Genomic DNA, 23,937 nt, shown 5'->3' with positions numbered 1-23,937 from the left:
GTGTCTGAGACCGGGGGCGGGGCAAGGAGCGTGTCTGAGACCGGGGGCGGGGTCAGGGGCGTGTCTGAGACCGGGGGCGGGGTCAGGAGCGTGTCTGAGACCGGGGGCGGGGTCAGGGGCGTGTCTGAGACCGGGGGCGGGGCAAGGAGCGTGTCTGAGACCGGGGGCGGGGTCAGGGGCGTGTCTGAGACCGGGGGCGGGGCAAGGAGCGTGTCTGAGACCGGGGGCGGGGTCAGGAGCGTGTCTGAGACCGGGGGCGGGGTCAGGAGCGTGTCTGAGACCGGGGGCGGGGCAAGGAGCGTGTCTGAGACCGGGGGCGGGGTCAGGAGCGTGTCTGAGACCGGGGGCGGGGTCAGGGGCGTGGCTGGAACCGGGTTCGGGGCGTCACTGAGACTGGGGCGAGGGTCAGGGGCGTGTCTGAGACCCGGAGGGAGGCCAGGGGGAGTGTCTGAGACCGGGGGCGGGGTCAGGAGGCGTGTCTGAGACTGGGGCGGGGCGGGGCTTGCGCGGTGGAGGCGGGGCGTGGCTGAGACAAGGGTGGAGTCCGGCGTGGACGGAATGTGCAGCTGGGAGCCGGGGACTGGTGGGTGAGGCTGCGGTACGCGGCGCCTCCCCGCTCGCTGGAGCTGGTGCGGAGGGGCTCCTTTGCTCTCTAGTTGTCCCGGGTGCGGTGCGGGAGGCCTGGCGGTGTCCTCGTAGGGTGCTGTGACGCCGTCACCCTTAGGCTCGGGGCATGGCCGGAACCCCAATCCGGTTGGATTCACAAGAACCCACAGTGTACTGGAGGCTGTGGTGAGCATGTATATACTCCAGAAAAGTAACAAGAAAACCCCTACAAATTGTTCTGGCCCACAAAATCAGTGGAATTTAGGGATTCTGCAGCCTGAGGCACACTTTTTTGTGTTCTATTTTTAAAAGATTTGCCAATTCTTGCTCATATTTTCTTTAAAAATATTTACTGTCATATTTAGATCTATTATCCATAGGGAGTCGATTTTTTGTATGTTTGTGAAATATAGGGCCTGTCTTCATATCTTCTGTAGTGTTAACCAATACCCCCCAGATCAGTATTGGAAAACAAAACAACACAAGACCTTTCCACCATTGCTCTGCGTTGTTACATTTGAAAAATTAAATTTATACGTGTGAATGTTTTTTGGGTCTTTCTATATTAACCCATTTGCCTATTGTCTATCCTTGTGCCAATAGAACACAGATTTAACGATAACTTTACATTTTGTTACATTACAGAATACTTTTGAAAACCAGAACTTCTGTGATCACAAGTGTGCTCTAGGGCAGCGGTCGGCAACCGGTGATCTGTGAGGTCCGAAAGGCTGGCGACCGCTGCTCTAGGGTGGTCACTTTGTCGGGTGCAAGATGTGGAATGGATGGGCGCAGGAGGGTGGTGAAGGATTAGGGACTCCTAGGTTGGGAGCAGAGCCTACAACAGTTAGGTCCAAGTGGAAATGGAAAGAATTCAGCTACTGATTAGATGAAAGTGTACCATTATGAAACAGAGAGGTTGGGAGAGGTTGATTTGAACTTGGAGAAGAGTAAAAATAGTAAGTTAACGGGTGAAAGGGTGAAATCCTTATCTTTACCATAATCATCGTTACCATCATTAGGATTCATACAAAGGAATGACTGAAATTTAAGAAATTGCAAACCCAATGAATTATATAAGTGGTGTTAGTGTTTTGGGGCTGGTAATGTGGACTATGAAAGAATTCACAAATGCAAAAAGAGATAGATGCAGAGAGGAAGTTTATTTTTACTTTCCCCAAGGAAAAGGGCCAATGCATTGCTAATCAATAAAAGGGCAAAGAACTAAAGCTGCTCCCCTTTTTAAAGCCTTGGCTGCTGTTGCTAGGTGACAAGGAAGCGGGGGTGGAGGCTGAAATTGGACATCAGGGGGTTGAAGTTTGTTAGTTATTCAGGAGACAACCAGGGCAGATGTACTACCTAGGCAGATGTCTTTATCAGTATCTCCACCCAAGCCTGTAAACGATGCTCAGCGTAAAAGTTAGGAAGAGTTCCAAAGAGCCTTGTTTGAAGAGGAGAGAAGAAAGGAAACTTTCTACTAATCAGAGACTTGGTGTGAATTACCCCTGAGTTGTTTAAAAAAAAAAAAAAAAAGCAGAGAGGAGGTGTATGCAAGAATGTAGTCTTGAGAGTAACTTATCTTGTCTTCCAATTTGAACAGAGGGGCTGTTTGAATCAGAGGAGCTAACAATGTTGGGGTTTAATTACCAGGAGCTTCCCATAAATTGTGGAAGGCCGTTTTTCGATTCTAATGAGTGATTAGTATGTTAGTGTCTATAAAGTTTCCTTATGTTGCTTTGTAGCTAATTATAAAGCTATTTCCATTTACAACCAGGAAAATGCAGATAATCTAATATTGGTGAACACCTTAAAACGGGATCCCCACTTCCCAGGCCTTTAACACTTCCATAGAGGCTGCGCCATTCCCTCCCAGCCACCAGGTGGCTACCGGGCGCCGCCGCCCTCCTCCTGCGCAGGCGCAGTCCGCGAGCAGGCACGTCTTGGAGCCCGCCAGTTCGCAGGCGCCGGGGCCGCGCCTGTCTGGCAGCTGAGGCTGCGCAGCCGCACGTCGCCCGACACTGAGGCCGGATTCATGTGGAAGCTGCTCCCCCACGCGGGCTCGGCCCGAGGTGAGGCGGCAGGGAGGTAATCGAGGGCCGACTTCCCAGGGCCAGGCCGGGGAGAAAGGGTCTGAGGGGCGCTTCTGGCTTGACCCCGCCCCTGTCGTCACCTTCCAGCGACGGCGAGAGGCTGTGCGTCCCGCGCGGGGCGGGGGGGTGGGGGGGGGGGGGGGCTGTGCGTCGGGCGCGGGGCGGGGCGTCTTCGAGGCGGGCGGGGGCCGGCTGGTCGCTTGTACCCCTCGCAGCCCTCGGTGCAGCGCACCCCGCAGGTTCCCGAGTTGGCTCGGCCGCTCCGGTGACAGCGAACCCTGCGGGGTGGCGGCCGCCGAGTGAGTGTCGGGCGTCGGCTGCGGCGGGTCCAGCGTGACGGGACAGCAGGCGCTCGCTGTGAGAAGCAGAGGTGACGGGACGCCTGTCTGCTCTGAACACCTGGGACGTGGTTGTGCTGTGCGCGCCGGATGGTGGGAACGGGCACCTGGGGGACGGGCATCTGCGGGGGACGAGCACCTGCGGGGGGCGGGCACCTGGGGGGGACGGGTACCTGCGGGGGGCGGGCACCTGGGGGGGACGGGGACCTGGGGGGGACGGGCACCTGCGGGGGGCGGGCACCTGGGGGGACGGGCACCTGCGGGGGGCGGGCACCTGGGGGGACGGGCACCTGCGGGGGGCGGGCACCTGGGGGGACGGGCACCTGGGGGGACGGGAACCTGCGGGGGGCGGGCACCTGGGGAGACGGGCACCTGGGGGACGGGAACCTGCGGGGGGCGGGCACCTGGGGGGACGGGTACCTGGGGGGGTGGCACCTGCGGGGGGCGGGCACCTGCGGGGGCAGGCGTGCTCCCTGTGCGCTGCTCTTGCTCGCTCCTGTGTCACCTGCGTTTCATCCGCCGCAGCGAGTTCCCACGGAACTCAGGTTTCTCGCAGCCCTGCTTTCCCCAGGGGCTGTGGGTCGAGTTCTCAGCGGAGCACATTGACCTCCAACCGCGCGGGGTTGGCGGGGTAAACCGCGTGTTCGAGGGCCTCTGGGGGAAGATTGTCGCTTTAACTTTCGTCGGTAACGTGGTTGAGCGTTCACGCTTCTCAGTGTGGTTTTCTGTCTAGTCAGCCTTCTGGGTCCTTTAGTGAGACTTTACTGGAAAAATACGTTTTCTTTAGGAGCTCATTTAAATAGAAAAATAAAACTATTTCATCGAAATAATGCCATACCCCTTACATATGTGCACGTGTGTGTGCATGTGTACACGTGTGTTTCTCAGTCTCCTCTCTAATTCTCCTAGAACCATACCGACTGTTGACGGGTGTGGAGTACGTGGTGGGGAGGAAGAACTGCGGTGTCCTCCTGGAGAACGACCAGTCCATCAGCCGCAGTCACGCCGTGCTCGCCGCCTGCTTTCCCGGGACCAGCCTGGTGTGTGACTGCTTGTGCTTCATGGGCTCCAGGGAGGGGTCGGATCAGAGTGCCTTGCTGCGTGTGGGAGGGTCAGGGCCTTTTACTTCCTAACGCTGTTAGGTGTTTTTCTTTAATGTTTTTATTCATTTTACAGAGAGGAAGGGAGAAGGGGAGAGAGAGACCTCAACGAGAGAGAAACATGGTCCACTGCCTCCTACACCATGGAGCCTGCAACCCCAGCCCTGGGGAATAGAACCCGGACGATTGGTGCAGGGAGGCCCAACCAACTGAGCCACACCCACTAGGGTTAGATTTTTTAATTTTAAAAAATTAAATACATTCTGGCGGCAGTACCAGTGGTATTTGTTTATTTTGATACTAGAGGCCCAGTGCACGAAACTCCCTCAGCCCAGCCTGCATCCTCTCCAGTCTAGGACATCCCTCTCACCATCCCGGACCGCTGGCTCCTAACTGCTCACCTGCCTGCCTGCCTGATTGCCTGTAACCACTCCCCTGCCAGCCTTATCGACGCCTAACTGCTCCCCTGCCGACCCGATTACCCCCAACTGCCCTCCCCTGCTGGCCCAGTCCCCCCCAGCTGCCCTCCCCTACAGGCCTGGTCCCCCCACAACTGCCCTCCCCTGCAGGCCTGATCGTCCACAACTACCCTCCCCTGCCGTTTTTGACCACATGGGGGCAGCCATCTTTTATGAGGGCGTGAGGGTCAATTTACATATTACCTCTTTATTATAGGATTTGAAGTTTCTGTTCCAGTATTTGACAGTTTAATGATTTAGAAACTCAGGGAATAGAACATATTTATATTTATTTACTTAAGCATTCATTGAGTCTCACTGTGTGTGTCGCCTGGGGATGGAGCAGTGAGTGCCCTGATTGAAGGGTTGTGCGGCCTGTGAACATAGGTATTTCCCCTGCAAGGTGGGTTCGTACACGTGGTTCCTTTTACTTGGGAAGATTGCTGCTGCTCAGGCCCCACAGCTCCTTTTAATGGCTTTGCGTTTGTCTGGGTTGGTTGGTTGGTTGTTCTGATCACAACCTTGGGGATGAAAGTGCTAAACATATGTACCAACAGTTGTGCTTGTTATCATGCTGGTGCTAGTAAGAAAGAAAAACCATTATTTTTAGCAAACACTGCATATCAGTGAGTGCTGAATCTATTCAGTGATATTTAGGTTTTGTGTGTCTATTCTTTTTTGTTATCCTCACCAGAGGATATTTTTTCCACTGATTTTTAGAGAGAGTGGAAAGAAGGGAGGGAGGGAGAGGGGGAGGGAGAGATCAGTATGAGAGAGACACTTCAGTTGGTTGCCTCCCACATGCCCCTGATGGGGCCAGGCAAGGGATCAAACCTGCAACCCTTCAATTCCAGGCCTGATGCTCTATCCACTGAGCAACACCAGCCAGGGCTGTCTTTATTCTTATAGGTATAGAAAAACGTTATTGTTCAATAGTAACTGAGTTGTAAAACACTTCAACTTATTTGATGATTTTTTTTCAGAGTCAACCACATGAAATCCCTGTATTAACAATAAAAGACAATTCTAAGTATGGTACCTTTGTTAATGAGGAAAAAATGCAGAATGGCCTTTCTCAGACTTTGCAGCCAGGGGACAGAATTACTTTTGGAGTGTTTGAAAGTAAATTCAGGTAAGAATTTTAAAATTGATATAGAAGTGGAGTGCTTTACTTTGCACGAATCAGATTCTAAGGACACAGCAGTTTTTTCTTGATTGCACTTCAGATTTAGGTAACAGTGATTTCATTAGTTAGAAATCTTAGTAATACAAAAAAAATTAAAATAGCACCTGTTTAAAGCTCTGTACCTATGATAACAACTTTATGTGACTCGTTTTCACTTACAGAGTGGAGTATGAGCCTCTGGTCGCATGCTCTTCTTGTTTAGATGAGTCTGGGAAAAATGCTTTGAATCAAGCCATACTGCAGCTGGGAGGACTTACTGTAAACAACTGGACCGAAGAGTGCACTCACCTGGTCATGATGTCAGTTAAGGTCACCATTAAAGTAGGTCGAATGCCTTGTTGTTATGCCGAAATGAGTTCTGTGAATTTAAGCTTATCCAGTCTACACAGTTGTTTTTAAAGTCATTTACTTTAAACCCATCGGAATTGTTAGTTGTAGATTTATATATGCCAACCCCATGCCTTTGTATAACGTTTATGTCAGATTGGCCTTTTGGTTATTTATTATATGGGACAACAGAAGCACCTAAAATTATATTTCACATTTTGATTTGGCATTTTAAATAATGATTTACGTCATCCGTTCACCGAGAAGTTTATGCAGTGTAAGGCTAGTGTTCAGCCTGAGAGCAACTGCCAGTCTTCACATTAGCATCGCCCCCCTCCTCATCCAGTTGTCTTCCTCCAGGCTCTGTCGTCTCAGGTTCTTTTCTTTGGTTTAGGGCCCTACTCACAAATGCTTCTTAAGTTCTTGTAGTTGAACATTGCTCTAACGTATCTCACAATAGAGATGCTGAAAGTATTCATGAAAACAGTGATGTATTTTGGTATGTTTTCAGGTTTTGCATCTTCATCAGATTTGATTATGTCCAAACTAACTGAAGAAAGACATTGGGAGGGGGATTCATCTCCCTTCATTTATTGTTTTTACTGATTTTTAGAGAGGAAAGAAGAGGGAGAAAGAGAAGCATCTATGCGAGAGTGCAACTGCCTCCTGTACCCCCATACAGGGGATGGAGCCCACAACCTGGGCATGTGCCCTGACCGGGAATTGTACCAGCACCCTTCTGGTGCACAGGACAGTATCCATCCGCTGAGCCACACCGGCCAGGGCGCTCATCTCCTTGTCAACACGTTGGCTGTGGATGTGCAGGATTGCTTTAGGTTAATATCTGTAGTGAAAACCAACCAATATTTAGATTCCTTTTTTAGATTATAGAAAAATCTTTTAATATATAATTAAGTCAGAATGTATGTATTATAGCCACTCCAGTGTCCTAGAGAAGGGCTTGCTGCTCAGATTGAACCTCAGGTCAAACTTGTATCTTGGGGTTTTTCTGACCAAGGATCACGTCATTTTGCAAGTTTATGAAATTGATTCATAAATTCAGCAGAGTACTAACTTATGTTAGTATACCCACAAATACTAGATTCATAAATCAAAATGTCCACTATTGGTTTACAGTAGGGATGCTCCCTCACAGTGATCAGAATATTTATGTGTGGAATCTTAAGATATCAAGATACCTGAGAATCACAAGAGAGAATCATGCCCTTGCTTGGTGGGTATGAAGTAGGAGCTGAGGCTGTGACAGTCCCGGGAACTGTCACCCATTCACCAGAGCACATGCTATTCCAGTGATTCATCCGACGGCTGGCCGTGTGTGGCTCTCCCCATTAGAGTCCTGGATATACGTACACCAACAGAGGCTAGTAGAGCCAACCTTTTCAATATTTCTGATCATTCATATGCCAAAAAAGACAACTTGTCCTTACTTTTTTGGTAAAATTTCCTGGTACAGACAGGTTAGCTTATGTTTTTAAAATCATTGAATGTTAGAACAAAATAGATCTTAAAGAACATTCAGTTTAGTTTTTATTTTCTGAAAAGGAAACTGAGGCATGGAACAATTAAATCCTTTGCCTAGGATTTGGAGCTTACTCACCCCAACGTTGAATTGCACACTTTTGCTTTATGCAAGAAGTAAGTTATTTCATTCATTGATGTGTTTCAGACTCTATTCATGAGAGACACCAAATTGCTCACGCATAATACCCCATGTGATTAGAAGCATACTTAAACAAAACAAATTCTTTAGCTGAATTATGCTGAATCATCTTCATTTCATTGCCAGTGGCAGAATTTCTAAACTTTCTGAAATTTTGTGGATATACCTTATTTGAGGCGTAAGCTTAATTCATTTGCTACTTGTAAATACTTACTTTGAGCTTTTACTCAACCCCAAACAGTCATTCCTTTGTTTACTTTCTTGAACATAGTCATAATTTGTTGGAGAGGCAGGTAGGCTGGTCTCCCGAGTGTTTATCTCTTGATACTATCTTCTCTAGGGTAAATGTTACATTGCCTCAATCCTAACACACTTTTTAGCATTTTAATGTTTTCAAAAGTGGAATACATTTTAAAATTGACGTATGTTTTATATTGTTCCACCTCCCCAAAGAAGTTTTTAAATTAATATTGTAATTAGTGGGTTTTATAATTGAGTGATTGTATAGGGATTTGTAAATTAAGCAATGACTGATCTGACTTCTATTTTATAGATTATGGTTTCTTTATAGAGAGATGAGAAGGGAAAAAAATAGAATAGCCTTTTTGTAGTCTATAACTTAAAACTTTTATTTAAAATGAGCTAGCAGGGGTATATGTATTCACATATGCTTTCTTCTTCTTAGACAATATGTGCACTCATTTGTGGACGTCCAATTGTAAAGCCGGAGTACTTTACTGAATTTCTTAAAGCAGTTCAGTCCAAGAAACAGCTTCCACAAATTGAAAGGTATTTTGTGTACTTTAAATATAATAAAATATGGCATATGAAGTATGATAGCACCAATTTTATTTAAGTTAATTCTCTCTTTATTGACTTTCAGGATGTAAGGTCATAGTTCAGTTTTATTAGTGAAGATTTTTTGTTAGTATGTAAAGAAAGGATCCCTGAATTCTTTTTGGTTGTTGTTTATCTTGGTGAAACAAATGTTACGTGTGTGCTAATATTTAAAGAAAAGCACTGAAGGCCAGTGAACGGCAAGGGCATCCACAGAGCCTATGTGCCTTGCTCCGGCGCTCCCTGGACCGTGGGGTGAGCCACTGGTCCCGGGGGCAGTCACAGCCCCAGGCCTGGAGCTCCTTTCTCCTGGGACTGACTCCTGTCCTGCTGAGGGTTTGGGTGTTTAGCGATATTAGAAGTAGGTGACTGTTCGGTACTTTAAGTAATAGTGTGTACAGCGTCTGAGCACATGGCCTGGCATCGTGCTAGGTGCTTGCTGAAGGAAATGTTGTTGCTCGTTGCAGTATCTGTGGAGATTGCTTTATTTATTTATTTAGATGCTTTGCGAAATTTGTGAACCACCAGGCTAAATAATGGTATGGCATCACAATGTTTGAAGTGATGTAAACTGGTTGAAGAGGAAGATGTTTGGGTTTTTTAGATTGTGTGGTTAAAATGCTGGTGCTAAAATGGTGGGTGTGTAGTCATCTTAGCACAGGGGCAGCTGCTTAAAATATGTGTCAGGAGATTATAGTCTAAATGGAACAATAGATAGACTACCTTTATAAACTCATCTCATAAGACAACTTTGAAAGGTTAAAAAATCTAAAATATTACTCTAGTTTATTGTCTTATTACTAATTTTAAAATATTACTAGCTAGTTATAAGGTATTTTGCCCAGTTCAGCGTTTTTAGGGACTGTTTATACCTGATAATATGTATCTGCTTTTAAAAGTAACTGAAAATCAAATTTTCCTTTTTGTTTTTAATTTTCATTTGGAAGGTTTCTTGTATTTTATAATCTGGTTTAACAGATAATGTAATGTTTTGAGACCCTGAAAAAAGAGCCTCATATTTTAAAACAGACAATTCTTAACCTTTTTTGAGTCCTAGACCCTGTGAGAACATGAAACTTCACTTACATACCCTCAACTTAGCATAGTATTTCAGCAGAATCACACTTTCCTCCAAAGCCTATTTATGAACCTCCTTAGGGGAGTTGATAAATCCTATGAATCTTCACTAATGAAACTGAACTATAACCTTACACCCTTGTAGGATCGTCACAAATTAAACATTTGTGGAGTCTAGATCCCTTGGGAGTGGAGGACTTGTGAGGCCTCTGCTGCTGAGAACACGTCCGTGGTCTTAGAGATCTTAGAGTTGGTCATTGATTCCTATGTACTCTTCATATTCTTGGGTATTTTTGACTTTAGGTTCGACATAATTTTTTTTTCTGACTTCAGTTTATGACTTTATTAACTTAGATGCCTAAACATAAACATTTCTGCCATGAGATTGTTCAGTAACTCCAGATTCATTGTTAACTGGAAAAGACTATTGCTTTAGCCCTTGTTTGATGATGACAATCAGTAATCACATTGTTAATGTTATTTTAAAATGCATATTTTTCCCTTAATCAGTTCCCACACCTGCTGGGACCCATTTGATGTTGAAGACTTATCTGACTCTACTCAACTGTTAAACAGAAAGGGGTTACATTGCGAAGCAGAGTGGGTTTCCAAAGGAATGTGAGATATATTGTTGTGGCTTTTTATTACATAACTGTCTTCTCTTTTAGTTCTGGAAAAAGACCCTCACTAGTCCCGGGTTTGAATTAGGAAGGCACACGACAGTGCTTTGACCTCACAAAAGGACCGTCCTTTTTGGTGCAGCTATGGCTGCCTCTCTGCACTGTTACCGGGAGACGGGAAGACAGAGTCTAAGCTTCCTGCACCAACCCGGTGGTGCCAGCTTTTTCATCAGGTGCCACACCCTTGATTACGGTGGCTTCATAGTGAGCCTTGGATTCAGGGAGTGTCAGTACTCTTAATGTGGTTTCGTCAGCATTGTTGGCTATGCTGGGTCTTTTGCCTCTTTATATAAACTTTAGAGTCGTCAGAATCCACAAAGAACTTGCTGGTAGTTTAATTGGGGTTGCATTGATTTATAGATCAAGTTGGGATGCACTAACAGCTTGACAATGTTGAGCCCCCCATAATCCATGTGGACATTAGTCATTTTTACAAGGAAGGTAGAGGTAAGCTGAAAGGCTGGTCACTTATGAATAGCTGTAGCAAAATATCTGAGTATGTAGAAAGTTGAAACTGGACTGATGAGAGGCTGAAGGATTATCTGTTGATTTTTCCTCTCTATTTTCTTCTTTTCCCCCATTCCCATGGATAATTAGATGTGTTTATAGCATTATATTAAAGAGCTAAAAGACTGTATTTTTAAATCTCACTTTAGAAATTTTATTTAAACTGACACAATAATGTAAGTCTTAATTTCCTGAGCTTCTCCAAAGGGATCTATAACAAAACACTTATAGAAGTTCACAGAATGGAGTCCAGACACTGTTAATTTGATGGTTATGGTGAGGTCTCTCACCCTTTGTAATTCGTGTAACTTGGTTCTATATACATTTAATTGTATCTTGTTATGATTGTCTACCCTTAGATTATTTCTAGAAAAATCATTTAGATACCTTTAATCATTTTGTCCCAGGTAAAAACTTTTTAAAAATAATATAATGGTATTATGGAAATTAAGCCTTTCTAGTGTCTAGAGAGCTATTCCATTTACAAATTTAATGGCATGCATACAGAGTAGTTTATAATTAGAATATACTTAAATTTTTTTTTTACAGTTTTTACCCACCAATTGATGAGCCAGCCATTGGAAGTAAAAATATTGATCTGTCAGGACGGCAAGAAAGAAAACAGATCTTCAAAGGGAAAACATTTGTATTTCTGAATGCCAAGCAGGTAATGTTTTCAGCTAAACGTTCCTAAAGAAAACATTACACACGAGGACAAATTAGTAATGTTCTCAGTGCATTTTCTTTTGAGATTATGTGCAGAAGTGTGACATCGAGTAAAAACTGCCCAGGCACCAGCGCCTGCCCATGTTCATGTATGTGATTATAATGTTCCTTAATACCTGTCAATTGGCCTATTAATTAAGTTTATACAAATATATTAGAGGCCCAGTGCACGGGGGGTAAGGGAGGTGTCCCTCAGCCCAGCCTGCACCCTCTCCAATCTGGGACCCCTTGAAGGATGTCCGACTGCCCATTGAGGCCCGATCCCACCGGATCAGGCCTAAATGGGCAGTTGGACATCCCCCTCACAATCCAGGACTGCTGGTGGGATCGGGCCTAAACGGGCAGTTGGACATCCCTCTCACAATCCAGGACTGCTGGCTCCCACCTGCTCGCCTGCCTGCCTTCCTGATTGCCCCTAAGCGCTTCTGCCTGCCAGCCTGATCACCCCTAACCACTGCCCTGCCAGCCTGATCGATGCCTAACTGCTCCCCTGCCAGCCCGAATGCCCCTAACTGCCCTCCCCTGCAGGCCTGGTCACCCCTAACTGCCCTCCCCTGCTGGCCCAGTAACCCCTAACTGCCCTCCCTTGCCAGCCTGGCCGCCCCTAACTGCCCTCCCCTGCAGGCCTGGGCACCCCCAACTGCCCGCCTCTGTTGGCCTGGTCACCCCTAACTGCCCTCCCCTGCTGGCCATCTTGTGGTGGCCATCTTGTATCCACATGGGGGCAGCCATCTTTGACCACATGGGGGCGGCCATCTTGTGTGTTGGAGTGATGGTCAATTTGCATATTACTCTTTTATTAGATAGGATGTAAGTTGGAGGTAAGGGGAACTGCTTTAGTTCTAACTTGTGGGTTATTAAACAGGTGTTGAATGTCTTCCATGTGCTGAAGTGGGATCCAGGGTTTCTGTCGCAGGGGGATCCCTGCCCGTGGGCTGCAGGCAGTGTGGGGGTCTGAGGTTTCTGTCGCAGGGGGAATCCCGCCCGTGGGCTGCAGGCAGTGTGGGGGTCTGAGGTTTCTGTCGCAGGGGGAATCCCGCCCGTGGGCTGCAGGCAGTGTGGGGGTCCGAGGTTTCTGTCGCAGGGGAATCCCTGCCCGTGGGCTGCAGGCAGTGTGGGGGTCCGAGGTTTCTGTCGCAGGGGGATCCCCGCCCGTGGGCTGCAGGCAGTGTGGGGGTCCGAGGTTTCTGTCGCAGGGGGATCCCCGCCCGTGGGCTGCAGGCAGTGTGGGGGTCTGAGGTTTCTGTCGCAGGGGAATCCCTGCCCGTGGGCTGCAGGCAGTGTGGGGGTCCGAGGTTTCTGTCGCAGGGGGATCCCCGCCCGTGGGCTGCAGGCAGTGTGGGGGTCCGAGGTTTCTGTCGCAGGGGGATCCCCGCCCGTGGGCTGCAGGCAGTGTGGGGGTCTGAGGTTTCTGTCGCAGGGGAATCCCGCCCGTGGGCTGCAGGCAGTGTGGGGGTCCGAGGTTTCTGTCGCAGGGGGATCCCCGCCCGTGGGCTGCAGGCAGTGTGGGGGTCTGAGGTTTCTGTCGCAGGGGGATCCCCGCCCGTGGGCTGCAGGCAGTGTGGGGGTCCGAGGTTTCTGTCGCAGAGGGATCCCCGCCCGTGGGCTGCAGGCAGTGTGGGGGTCCGAGGTTTCTGTCGCAGGGGGATCCCCGCCCGTGGGCTGCAGGCAGTGTGCTGTGCCAGGGCCGAGGTGCCTGGGGACCAGGGCTTTCTCAGAATGGAAGTGCAGGCAGTCCTCTCAGGAAGCAGGACCGATTATACATCAATTCTGTCCTTTTGCTTCCAAATCAAGTTCTTACAAGTTCTAGAACATCCTCAGAATTAATTGTGGCTATTGTATTTTGTATTTTTTCCATTTTTAGCATAAAAAGTTAAGTTCAGCAGTTGTTTTTGGAGGAGGAGATGCTAGGTTGATAGCAGAAGAAAATGAAGAAGAAGAGAGTTTCTTTTCGGCTCCTGGAACTTGTGTTGTTGATGTAGGAATGACCAATTCCCAGCCCTTAATTTCTGACTCTCAGAAAAAATGGATTCACTCAGTTATGGATATGCTCCAAAGGTACTTTGTTATTCTTTGTTAGTAAAAATATATGCAAGCAGGCAGTTTTATATATGTGAGTTTTGGTGCACTCTACATAATGGAAAAGTATATACAATAATTATTGCAAAGATTTTATTATAGATGGTGCTTGTATTTGGTTTAAGAAATATTTTTCTATTCATAGATCAGATTACTTACCTATATTTTTTATTAGTATTTTGATATTTTGTTTTGAAATTTGTTTTTAATCTACCCGGAATGGATTCTGTTTACACCGAAGCTCCACAGGCAGGGGAGCGGTTTGTCCTTACCCTCCTCCACGCGTCAGCACGCCCTCATGTCCAGCACCACCTATACCTCGTGTCCACCAGGCCAGGCTCTCGCTGTGCTCTGCCTCCGAAGCACCCTGGCTATTCTTGGCTCTTTACTTTTCCATAGACATTTTAGAATCAGCTTTTCACAAATCTTATTGGGAATTTGATTAGCAATTTTACTGAAACCACAAATCAATTTGGGGAGAATTAACAGTTTTTATAATTTCTCTGTAGAGATCTTAAATACCATTTATTAGGTCTTCCTAGATATTACATATATTCTGATAGATATACCTGTGGTAGGTGAAATATAAGTATATGATATTTCTTTAATTATATTTTCTAGTTGTTTACTGTTGATGGATAGAAATTCAACTCAAAATTTAGACACTGTTCTTCTAGCTCACCACCTTGCTGGACTTGCTTTGTATTTCTAATCATCTATAGTCATGTTTTATATAAACCATATCTGTAAATAATGACATTTCTATCTTTTTTTAATCCTCATGTCTCTGATACCTTCCTCTCCCTGTCTCTCTCTGTGTGTCTTCTGGGGCCTCCAAGCGTGTTGTACGGGGAGGGCTGCCACGTATCTCACCATTGGCTTGAATGGGTGCTGCCACTGTTTTCCTCCTAGGATGATACAGTGTCTGTATAGCACTGTTATTACATGTGTTTTAAAAATGTTTTTATTTTATATAACCAATCGTTATAACTAATTTTTATAGTATACTAGAGGCCCGGAGCACAAAATTTGTGCACAGGGGTGGTGTCCCTCAGCCCAGCCTGCACCCTCTCCAATCTGGGACCCCTTGAGGGCAGTCGGACATCCCTCTCACAATACAGGACTGCTGGCTCCCAAATGCTCACCTGCCTCTGCCTGATTGCCCCTAAGCGCTTCTGCCTGCCAGCCTGATCACCCCCTAACCACTCCCCTGCCAGCCTGATCAATGCCTAACTGCTCCACAGCCGGCCCAATTGCCCCCAACTGCCCTCCCCTGCAGGCCTGGGTCCCCCCCCAACTGTCCTCCCCTGCAGGCCTGGTCGCCACCCCTAACTGCCCTCCCCTGCAGGCCTGGTCCCTCCCAACTGTCCTCCCCTGCAGGCCTGGTCCCCCCCCCAAGTGCCCTCCCCTGCAGGTCTGCCCCCCCCCAACTGCCCTCCCCTGCAGGCCTGGTCCCCCCCAACTGCCCTACCCTGCAGGCCTGGTCCCCCCAACTGCGCTCCCCTGCAGGCCTGGTCCCCCCGCAACTGCCCTACCCTGCAGGCCTGGTCCCCCCAACTGCGCTCCCCTGCAGGCCCTGGGTTCCCCCCAACTGTCCTCCCCTGCAGGCCTGGTCTCCCCCAACTGCCCTCCTCTGCTGGCCCAGTCACCCCTAACTACCCTCCTCTGCTGGCTTGGTCCCCACCAACTGCCCTACCCTGCTGACCTGGTTCCCCCCAACTGCCCTCCCCTGCTGACCTGGTCTCCCCCAACTGCCCTCCTCTGCCGGCCCAGTCACCCCTAACTACCCTCCTCTGCTGGGTTGGTGCCCCCCAACTGCCCTACCCTGCTGACCTGGTCCCTCCCCCACTGCCCTCCTCTGCTAGCCTGGTCACCCCTAACTGCCCTCCCCTGCAGGCCATCTTGTGGCAGCCATCTTGTGTCTTGGAGTGATGGTCAATTTGCATATTACTCTTTTATTAGATAGGATGTATAGTTTCAAAAACATTGGTAGGGTAATAAAGTATTAATTTTGGATTGCCTGAATTATAAGTAGGTATATGTGGCCTACTTTATAAAACCTTTTTTTAGTATACAATACTTTATAAAACATTTTTTTAGTATATACTATTATAATACTATTATAATCACACTTACAGTAAAACTCTAAGTTAATGCAGTCAGTACATTTAAAAAACAAATGTTAAAGCATCCAAAAAAGACCTTTTAAACTACTGCAGCCACTTAAAATATCTTGCAATGAGTATTAAGTTTTGTAGTTCTTAAAATTTGAGGTATAGTTTCTAGAACATTATAGTAAATTGCTTTTGTTTTATAAACTCAGTCATTATCCACATTACAGAATAACAGAAGATAGGTTCACCCTAAGATTCCTTTAATAAGATTCTTTCACACATGTAAATTTGATAAAATGATTTAATTTACTAAACTTTAAATCATAGCACACATCAGCTTATCCATAGTTCATTGTGCTTCTCTCCCTCTTTCCCCTTCTCCCTACTGCTTTCTCTCTTTTCTGTTTTCTCTTAGGATTTCAGTAATCATAGCTTTACTTATAAAAATCTTTCTTATTGCTTCATCTGGGTGTTACTGTTTTCTTCTTATTCTGAAAGTTATAGAATTTAGAACTGAAGGATCTATATTCTTTACTCTAGACCTTCACAGTTGAAATACCTGAGTTAATAAACATGGTGGACTTGCCCAGTGTAGCCTGCTCAGTGAGGGAGCCAACCTCCATGTGTGAAATTCTCTCCATACATTACATTGCTGGACCTCTGGGGGGAGGGGAGAGTTTCAGTTTGACATCATGTTAATAAATTTGTTAGTTGGAATATATTATCATACTTAAATCATTTTATTCTAATAGGCAGGGTCTTAGACCTATTCCTGAAGCAGAAATTGGATTGGCAGTGATCTTCATGACTACAGAGAATTACTGTGACCCTCAGGGCCAGCCCAGTACAGGTAATTCAAGCATCGTTTCTATTGACTCTTCAGCAAGTGCGTTTATTATGTAATTGATGGCAGGCTGTGTGCACATTCCTAGGTACTTACCCGGAGTGACCATTTCCAATGTCTTTTAAAACTCCCCTTCTCCAGGTAGTCATTTGAAAAATATATATGTCAGCTGCATACTGAGCACTATTCTAAGTGCTGCAGATACAGGATGAATAAAGTGAACAAGTTACCTGTCACTGTGACTTTATATTCTGAAGGTTGGGATTCAGGCTCTTCTGATAAGTCCTGTGAAGGCCAAGCACAAAGAGGAGCTGACCCGGGGAGTGGCAGTGCCTGGGAGGGCTGTGGGTGGCGGTCGGGGTCTCGCTGAGGATGCAGCACTGGGGTGCCAGGCGTCTGTGTGGCGAGAAGAGGCCACACGGACGGATCTGGGGAGCAGAGTGCCAGGGAGGAGGACCTGAGCACCGCTGCTCTGTGTGGAGAATGGATTTCGGCGTCCAGAATGGGTGGCGATCCGAGGGTAGCACCGTGGAGACAGGTGGGAGCCGGGCCAGGGGCTGTGTGGCAGCTGGAGAGGCGGAGAGCAGAGTCAGGGTACATTGTGGGGACAGCCTGCTGTTCTTGGCTGGAGTCCCTGGTGGCTCGTGCCGTTTCTGGGGTGAAGGGGGCATGCATAGGTCAGCGCTGCCTGTCCGAGGAGTTCCCACACAGTCCCCTACTTTTCTTGAAAACAAGCTGTTGCCATTACGATGATTCATTCATTCTTTTCTGCTTGCTTTGGACCCTCGATGTTTTTGTGTGTATTCCCCTGAGGAGCTCTCTTTTCTTTGTAATTAGAAGCATTACTTCTTGTACGTACTTATAGTCTGACTGACAATTTCAGAAGACAGCCATTGTGGGGGGGGGCAGGGAGAATGCGTGTCTTCTTCCCTCTCCTTTCTTTCCTCCTTTTATAGTCACCCATTTACTTACTCAGGAAGTGTTTATTGAACGGGTGCTCTATGCCTCTCATTATTGTAAACACTTGGAGAGAAGCCACAAGCAGACCCGAGCAGACGCCTGTCTTTCTCGTGTCTTTGCAAGGAGAACATTGTAAATAACCTTATTGTTGACAAACGTCAGTTATTCTGGACATTCGATTCCGTCTATAAATGTTTCTTTTAGTGATTATATAAGCATCCATAATCATTATGTTTCGCAAACGTCTGTGCAAGGAAAATGAGTTTTGGGGATGTGTGTGTTGGAGGAAGTGCCCGTGAGCGTCTGCGGTGGCCACGTGGAGAGTGGCAGAAGGCTTCGCATACGGGGACTGGGAGTCAGCGTGACATTATCAAACCCGGGGTCACGGGGAGCTGGCAGTGATCATCTCGCTTACATACTTAGTAAATGCCACTGAAAAGTGTTTTCATTTAACACTTCAGTTCCATCACCTTATTTATATTCACTACGTCAACACTGCTCCGGGCTGGAGGCAGAGGAAGGAGCAGACCCTCCCTGCTCTGGTCTAGGGGAAAGCGCAGGCAAGCGTGAGGGGCGGAGGCAGCACTTTCCCCTGCACGGACAGCGCTCCTGTGCGCCACGCGTTTCCTCAGTGCTGTCCATGTGTCGGTTCATTTTGCTCTTGAGGAAAGGATGATAGTTTCCCCATTTCATAGAGCAGGAAAGTCTGGCAGAGTCACTGATGCAGGTCCCACAGCTGGGGCGAGTGAGTTACAGGTAACAGACGCTGGGCAGGTGCGTGGGGGCTGGGCTGAGGCCCCCATCGGGGCAGGGCTTCCTGCGAGTGTGCAGGTGAGCCGCCCTAGAGTTACGCTGCTGCCTAGCAACTAAGGTGATGGTCATCGTGGTAGCCAGATCGTCTAAAACGGTTCGTGTTCTTTCCAGATAGTGCGTATCTTCTGAAAATAAAACGTGCGTGGGCTTCGATTTGTGTAGATAGTAGGGTGGATACACTTCCTGTAGGGAAGAAATGTAATTTTTTGTCTGTTGACTTAAAGCATTATTTGAATTAGAATTTAAGTTGGTTATTTTTATTTAGGTTGATAACTTATCATGAAGGATGCGATGTAGCACTAACATGATGTAGTGTAGACACTCTCCTCACAGATGCCGGCAGGCTGGTGAGGGGCCATTTCGTCAAGTATCTGTTGGCTCCACTGACTGGATACAGTGTGCTGTCCTACCTGCTTGCTCCCCTCAGCACGACCAGGGAACGTGGTGAGCGGCCAGCAGCTGTGTCCTTCTTTTACGTGTGTGATTACAGGGTCCAGGACAGCAACCCCAGGGCCGAGCCTTTCCCAAGGCTTGTCCGTCAAAGAGGAGTTCATGCCCAGTGCCCCCGGGAACACTGGGACCTGCGTGGCCGCCATGGCGTCAGAGCAAGCAGACACATGGTAAAGCTTCCCTGTCTCATCGGAATAATTGACACAGTGTTTCATTCTAAAGAATCCATATGAGCTGTTCATACTGAAAGATATCACGTTTCAGTATTCAGACCAGATGCAACTTTTTAAAGAGAAACTGTTTAAAAAATAATTTGAATGACAGCTTACTTGTTTTTCTGTGAAATGAGAACAGCAAAGGCGATATATATTCATTCAGCCAGGCAGAGTGTGTGTGTGTGTGTGTGTGTGTGTGTGTGTGTGTGTGTGTGAGAGAGAGAGAGAGAGAGAGGTATATATTTTTCTGGCATCGAGAGCTGCGTTCTGCTGTAGAGACTGTCATCTGGCTAGACTCCACCACACCAGTTCATCTCAGGTGCTCTGAACGCCCTGTTGTATGATACCAGAATAATAGGAGATTTGTCTTCTTGTGATTTTCCATTTGTTATTAATTTTTTCATGGAAGTAATTTAAAAGTTTTAAACCAAGCAAAAAAATTACATAGGCTTCTCCCCGCGTTTAGTTCATAGGAGGACACAGCGGGGGGCGGGGGGTGGGGGGTGTGCGCTGCAGGGTGAGAGAGGGGCCGGCCGTCCTGGGGCGTCAATGGCCCAGGAGAGTAGAGCAGGCTGACAGCGGCTCGGTGTGAAGCTGGGTTGCTTCAGTACTACTTGAGGCCTTTGTTTCTGGCGAGCATGGCTGTAAGTGGACTGCCTGGCATTCTTTTCTTCTGCTGCAGCATGGACCTGAGCGAAAGGCCAAAAGAAATCAAAGTCTCCGGAATGGAACGGAAATTCAGAGTGCCTTCACCAGAGACACTCCCTGGGAAGGAACCGCCCAAAAGGAGCTCTGACCGCCCTTCTATAGGACCAAACGCTCCAGTCAGGGCGGAGATCCCCGACTACGGTGTCAACAGAGGTGGAGGTGGGGCTTCCCAGCAGCTGCAGACCGGCTCCATCCGAAACCACTTCCAGCCAGACCCCAGGAAGAGGTCCGCTCCCCTCACCCTGTCTGAGAAACGGCTGCGGGGGGGTGGGGGTGGTCCAGTCTGTGGCAGGCTCGGCCAGGACTGCCCCTCACTGCGCTGTGTACGGTTCACCTGGCCTTTTCCTTCTGCTCCTAGCCGTCTCTGCCCTTGGCTGCGCTTGCCCTCCAGCCTGCAGTCCCTGCTGACTCCTCCCAGCAGTGCTCTCTGCTTCTACCGCCTTCCGTGTCTTCCGGGTCCTCTGTATTCAAGAGCCCCATCTTCTTCCTTAAATCTTCCCTCTACGCTGCTTCTTCCTCTTGCTACCAAGAAACTTCTCGGAATCTTTGATGCTTTCTTCTCTGCCCCCTCCCCCAAACCAGTAGTTTGGTTCTTAGTTTCAGTCATACAAACTCCTCCCTTTCCATCTGGTTGTGTTGCTAGCTCTCTGGCTCAAACTGTTATTACAGAAACCTTTTGGTCCAGCATGCCCAGGTGAGATTAGAGTGACTGAAATGTCACCTGACTGTCCAGTCCAGCGGGAGCCCAGCCCAGTCCTGGAGAGCGGAGACTGTGCTCTCCCAGCGCCGGGGCACAGTGGGCGCACAGTGTCCGGGGCTGTGCACAGTGCAGGGTTGTCTAGAAAACCTCACGTGGCACTTGCCGGGGGTCGTCTGTAAATGCTCTAGATTAGCTCCTCGACTCCCTCTCATTAACCCCGTGGTCAGCAAACTGCAGCTCGCGAGCCACATGCAGCTCTTTGGCCGCTTGAGTGTGGCTCTTCCACAAAATATCACGGCCTGGGCGAGTCTATTTTGAAGAAGTGGCGTTAGAAGAAGTTTAAGTTTAAAACATTTGGCTCTCAAAAGAAATTTCAATCGTCGTGCTGTTGATATTTGGCTCTGGTGATGAATGAGTTTGCCGACCACTGCATTAACCCGTCAGGTTCTGTTCCCGTGGTGCTGTCTCCCTGCCCACAGGTTCCCTAGGTTGCAAGGTGTTGCTTCCTGGCAATGAGGCCTTTGTATTTTTTGTTCTTTTCTCCACATTGATTTGTCAACTGCTGCTACTTCAGCAAAGATAGAGCTCACCACATCATTTTAGCCACATGGTGGGTCAGTGCTCTCAAAGCAGTAGAGTATATATGGATTATGTACTGTTTTCTGATGTCTATTCTTATTTCCAGTGATACTGTTAATTAATAAAACCCAAAATATTGTGAATTAAATGTGAGGGGATGAAAATTGCCAGACTATTAAATTACTTAGCTGTGCTCATTGTCTGTTTTTATTTTTTTCTTTTATTTTTTTAAATATAAGGGAAAGGGATGAAGAAAATCAAGAAACGTCTTCATTTAAATCAGCAAGAATGGAAATGTCTTGTTCTCTCCTAGAACAAACACAGCCTGCCACACCCTCGCTGTGGGCAAGCTGCGGACAGCCTGCTCCGCAGAGGCGGCCCGTGGGGAAGGAGCCAGGCGGCTTCTTCACAGACACACAGTCCAAGTCCACTTTGAAAACTTCTGCCAGTAAATCTCTTTCTACAGAAAAACTAAGACCAGAAAAAAGGAAAATTGATGATTTAGCCATAGAAAATGAAGTGCTGGAAGAGTTACTCAAGGACACAAAGCCAGAGCTAGACATGGAGGTGCCCGTGCAGGAACAAGAGGGAGATGTCCACAGCAGAAAGATGCCAAGGCTGGATAGAGAAACAAGTGGCTCTCCCAATGACGGAGCAGTGCCAGAGAGTCAACAGCTGCCTGTAAGTAACATTTTTTAATGAAAAATACTGCAAATAGAAACTTAGAATGTGAAAAAGTGTTTGTTTTCAATACTTGTATTGACAGTATGAACATTCGTTACGTTTCCTTGAAAAAAATTACTATCTTCAGCACCTGTATTAAGTATAAGAATTTATGGTTGATAAAGTAGATGTTAAAAATACAGTGACCCTGATAGTATATAATAAATGACAGCAAATAAAACTGTTATTCATGATTGTTTAATAGATTTCTAGGAAGTACTTTTATATCAGACATTTGGCCATGAATGTAAGTATAGGAGATGCCTTAATAGAGGAAATGAAGACAGGAAGATAAAGAAAGTTAGTGAAACAGAGTATCTATTAAATACATTTTTTCCTTTTATTTAATTATTTTTTTAAATTAATCTTTATTGTTGAAAGTATTATAGATGTACCTTTTTTTCCCAATTGACCCCCTCCACCCTGCGCCCACCCCTCCCACGCCTTCACCACACTATTGTCTGTGTCCATGGGCTATGCATCTACAATAATAATCTATAATAATAAAAGCGTAATATGCTAATTAGACTGGACATCCTTCCAGACAAAGTCGCAGCTGCAGGGGGCTGAGCCCTTTGCACGAATTTCATGCATCGGGCCTCTAGTATATGCATAAATTCCCCAGTTAATCTCTCCCACCCACACCCCTGTCCCCACCTTCCTTCTGAGATTTGTCTGTCTATTCCATGCTTCTATGTCTCTGGGTCTACTTTGTTCATCAGTCTATTTTGTTCATTACATTCCACATGAGTGAGATCATGTGATACTTGTTTTTCTCTGACTGACTTATTTCACTTAGCATAATACTCTCCAGGTCCATTCATGCTGGAGAAAAAGAGATCTTTTTTTTTTTTTTACTGCTGCATAGTATTCCATGGTGCAAATGTACCACAGCTTTTTTATCCAGTCGTCTACTGATGCGCACTTGGGCTGTTTCCAGATCTTAGCTATTGTAAATCGTGCTGCTTAATATATTCTATCTGATTGGTGTTTTGGGTTTCTTAGGATATATTCATAGAAGTGGGATCACTGGCTCAAATGGAAGTTCCATTTTTAATTTTTTGAGGAAACTCCATACTGTTTTCCAACAGACTGCATTTCCACCAGCAGTGCACGAGGGTTCCCTTTTCTCCGCATCCTCACCAGCACTTGTCCTTTGTTGATTTGTTGATGGTAACCATTCTGACAGGTGTGAGGGTGATACCTCATTGTCATTTTAATTTGCATCTCCCTGATGATCAGTGACTTTGAGGATTTTTTCATATGTCTCTTGGCCATCTATATGTCCTCTTTCGAGAATTGTCTATTTAGGTCCTTTGCCCATTTTTTAACTGGATTGTTTGTCTTCCTTTTGTTAAGTTGTATGAGTTCCTTATATAGTTTGGATATTAACCCTTTATGAGATGTATCATTGCCAAATATGTTCTCCCATGCAGTGGGCTCCCTTTTCATTTTGTTGATGGTTTCTTTTGCTGTGCAGAAGCTTTTTATTTTAGTGTAGTCCCATTTGTTTATTTTCTCCTTAGTTTCCTTTGCCCTAGGAGATGTGTCCGCAAACATACTGCTTTGAGAGATGTCTGAGATTTGACTGCCTATGGTTTCTCCTAAGATTTTTATGTTTCCCCGACTTACATTTAAGTCTTCTGTCGATTTTTAGTTTATTCTTGTGTATGGTGTAAGTTGGTGATCTAGTTTCATATTTTTGCATGTGTCTGTCTAATTTTCCCAACACCATTTATTGAAGAGACTATCTATACTCCATTGTTGCTCTTGCCTCCTCTGTCAAATATTAATTGAGGGTTATTGGTTGGGTCGATTTCTGGGGTCTCTGTTCTGTTCCATTGATCTATATACCTGTTCTTATGCCAGTAATAGGCTGTTTTGAGTACAGTGGCTTTGTAGTATAACTGGAAATCTGGTATTGTGATTCCTTCAACTTCGTTCTTTTTCAAGATTGCTGTAGCTATTTGGGTTGTTTTTTTTAAGGTTCCATATAAATTTTTGGAGTGTTCTAGATCTGTGAAGTATGCTGTTGGTATTTAATAAGGATTGCATTGAATCTGTTGATTGCTTTGGTAGTATGGACATTTTAATGATCCACGTCCAGGTTGTCCAGCTTGTTGAAATATAGTTGTTCAT

General features: G+C 46.6%; 1 protein-coding gene across 9 annotated transcripts in view; it reads left to right on the top strand.

The window, feature by feature from the left end:
* Window positions 1-2,472: 2,472 nt before the first annotated feature.
* Window positions 2,473-23,937, top strand: part of NBN (nibrin) — a 48,671-nt gene continuing 27,206 nt past the window's right edge. For 5 of the 9 annotated variants that reach the window (XR_013959295.1, XM_080646215.1, XM_080646214.1 and 2 more), the window contains exons 1-11: window positions 2,490-2,675; window positions 3,944-4,074; window positions 5,576-5,724; window positions 5,940-6,099; window positions 8,472-8,575; window positions 11,437-11,554; window positions 13,478-13,671; window positions 16,559-16,656; window positions 18,914-19,043; window positions 19,771-20,022; window positions 21,315-21,756. Coding sequence is in view for 8 of the 9 variants with exons in the window: in XM_080646215.1 (XP_080502341.1) it covers window positions 2,639-2,675; window positions 3,944-4,074; window positions 5,576-5,724; window positions 5,940-6,099; window positions 8,472-8,575; window positions 11,437-11,554; window positions 13,478-13,671; window positions 16,559-16,656; window positions 18,914-19,043; window positions 19,771-20,022; window positions 21,315-21,756 (1,815 nt within the window). In the remaining variant the exon portion in view is untranslated. Of the gene's footprint in view, window positions 2,676-2,828; window positions 3,128-3,943; window positions 4,075-5,575; window positions 5,725-5,939; window positions 6,100-8,471; window positions 8,576-11,436; window positions 11,555-13,477; window positions 13,672-16,558; window positions 16,657-18,913; window positions 19,044-19,770; window positions 20,023-21,314; window positions 21,757-23,937 lie in introns of those variants that run through there. The other 4 variants (XM_080646220.1, XM_080646218.1, XM_080646217.1 and 1 more) reach the window with 4 other exon arrangements.

Source organism: Plecotus auritus (genome assembly GCF_963455305.1).
Source record: "Plecotus auritus genome assembly, chromosome: 11".
Taxonomy (NCBI): Eukaryota; Metazoa; Chordata; class Mammalia; order Chiroptera; family Vespertilionidae; genus Plecotus; species Plecotus auritus.
The sequence above is the reverse complement of the archived record's forward strand: the minus strand, read 5'-3'. Positions and strand labels throughout refer to the sequence as shown.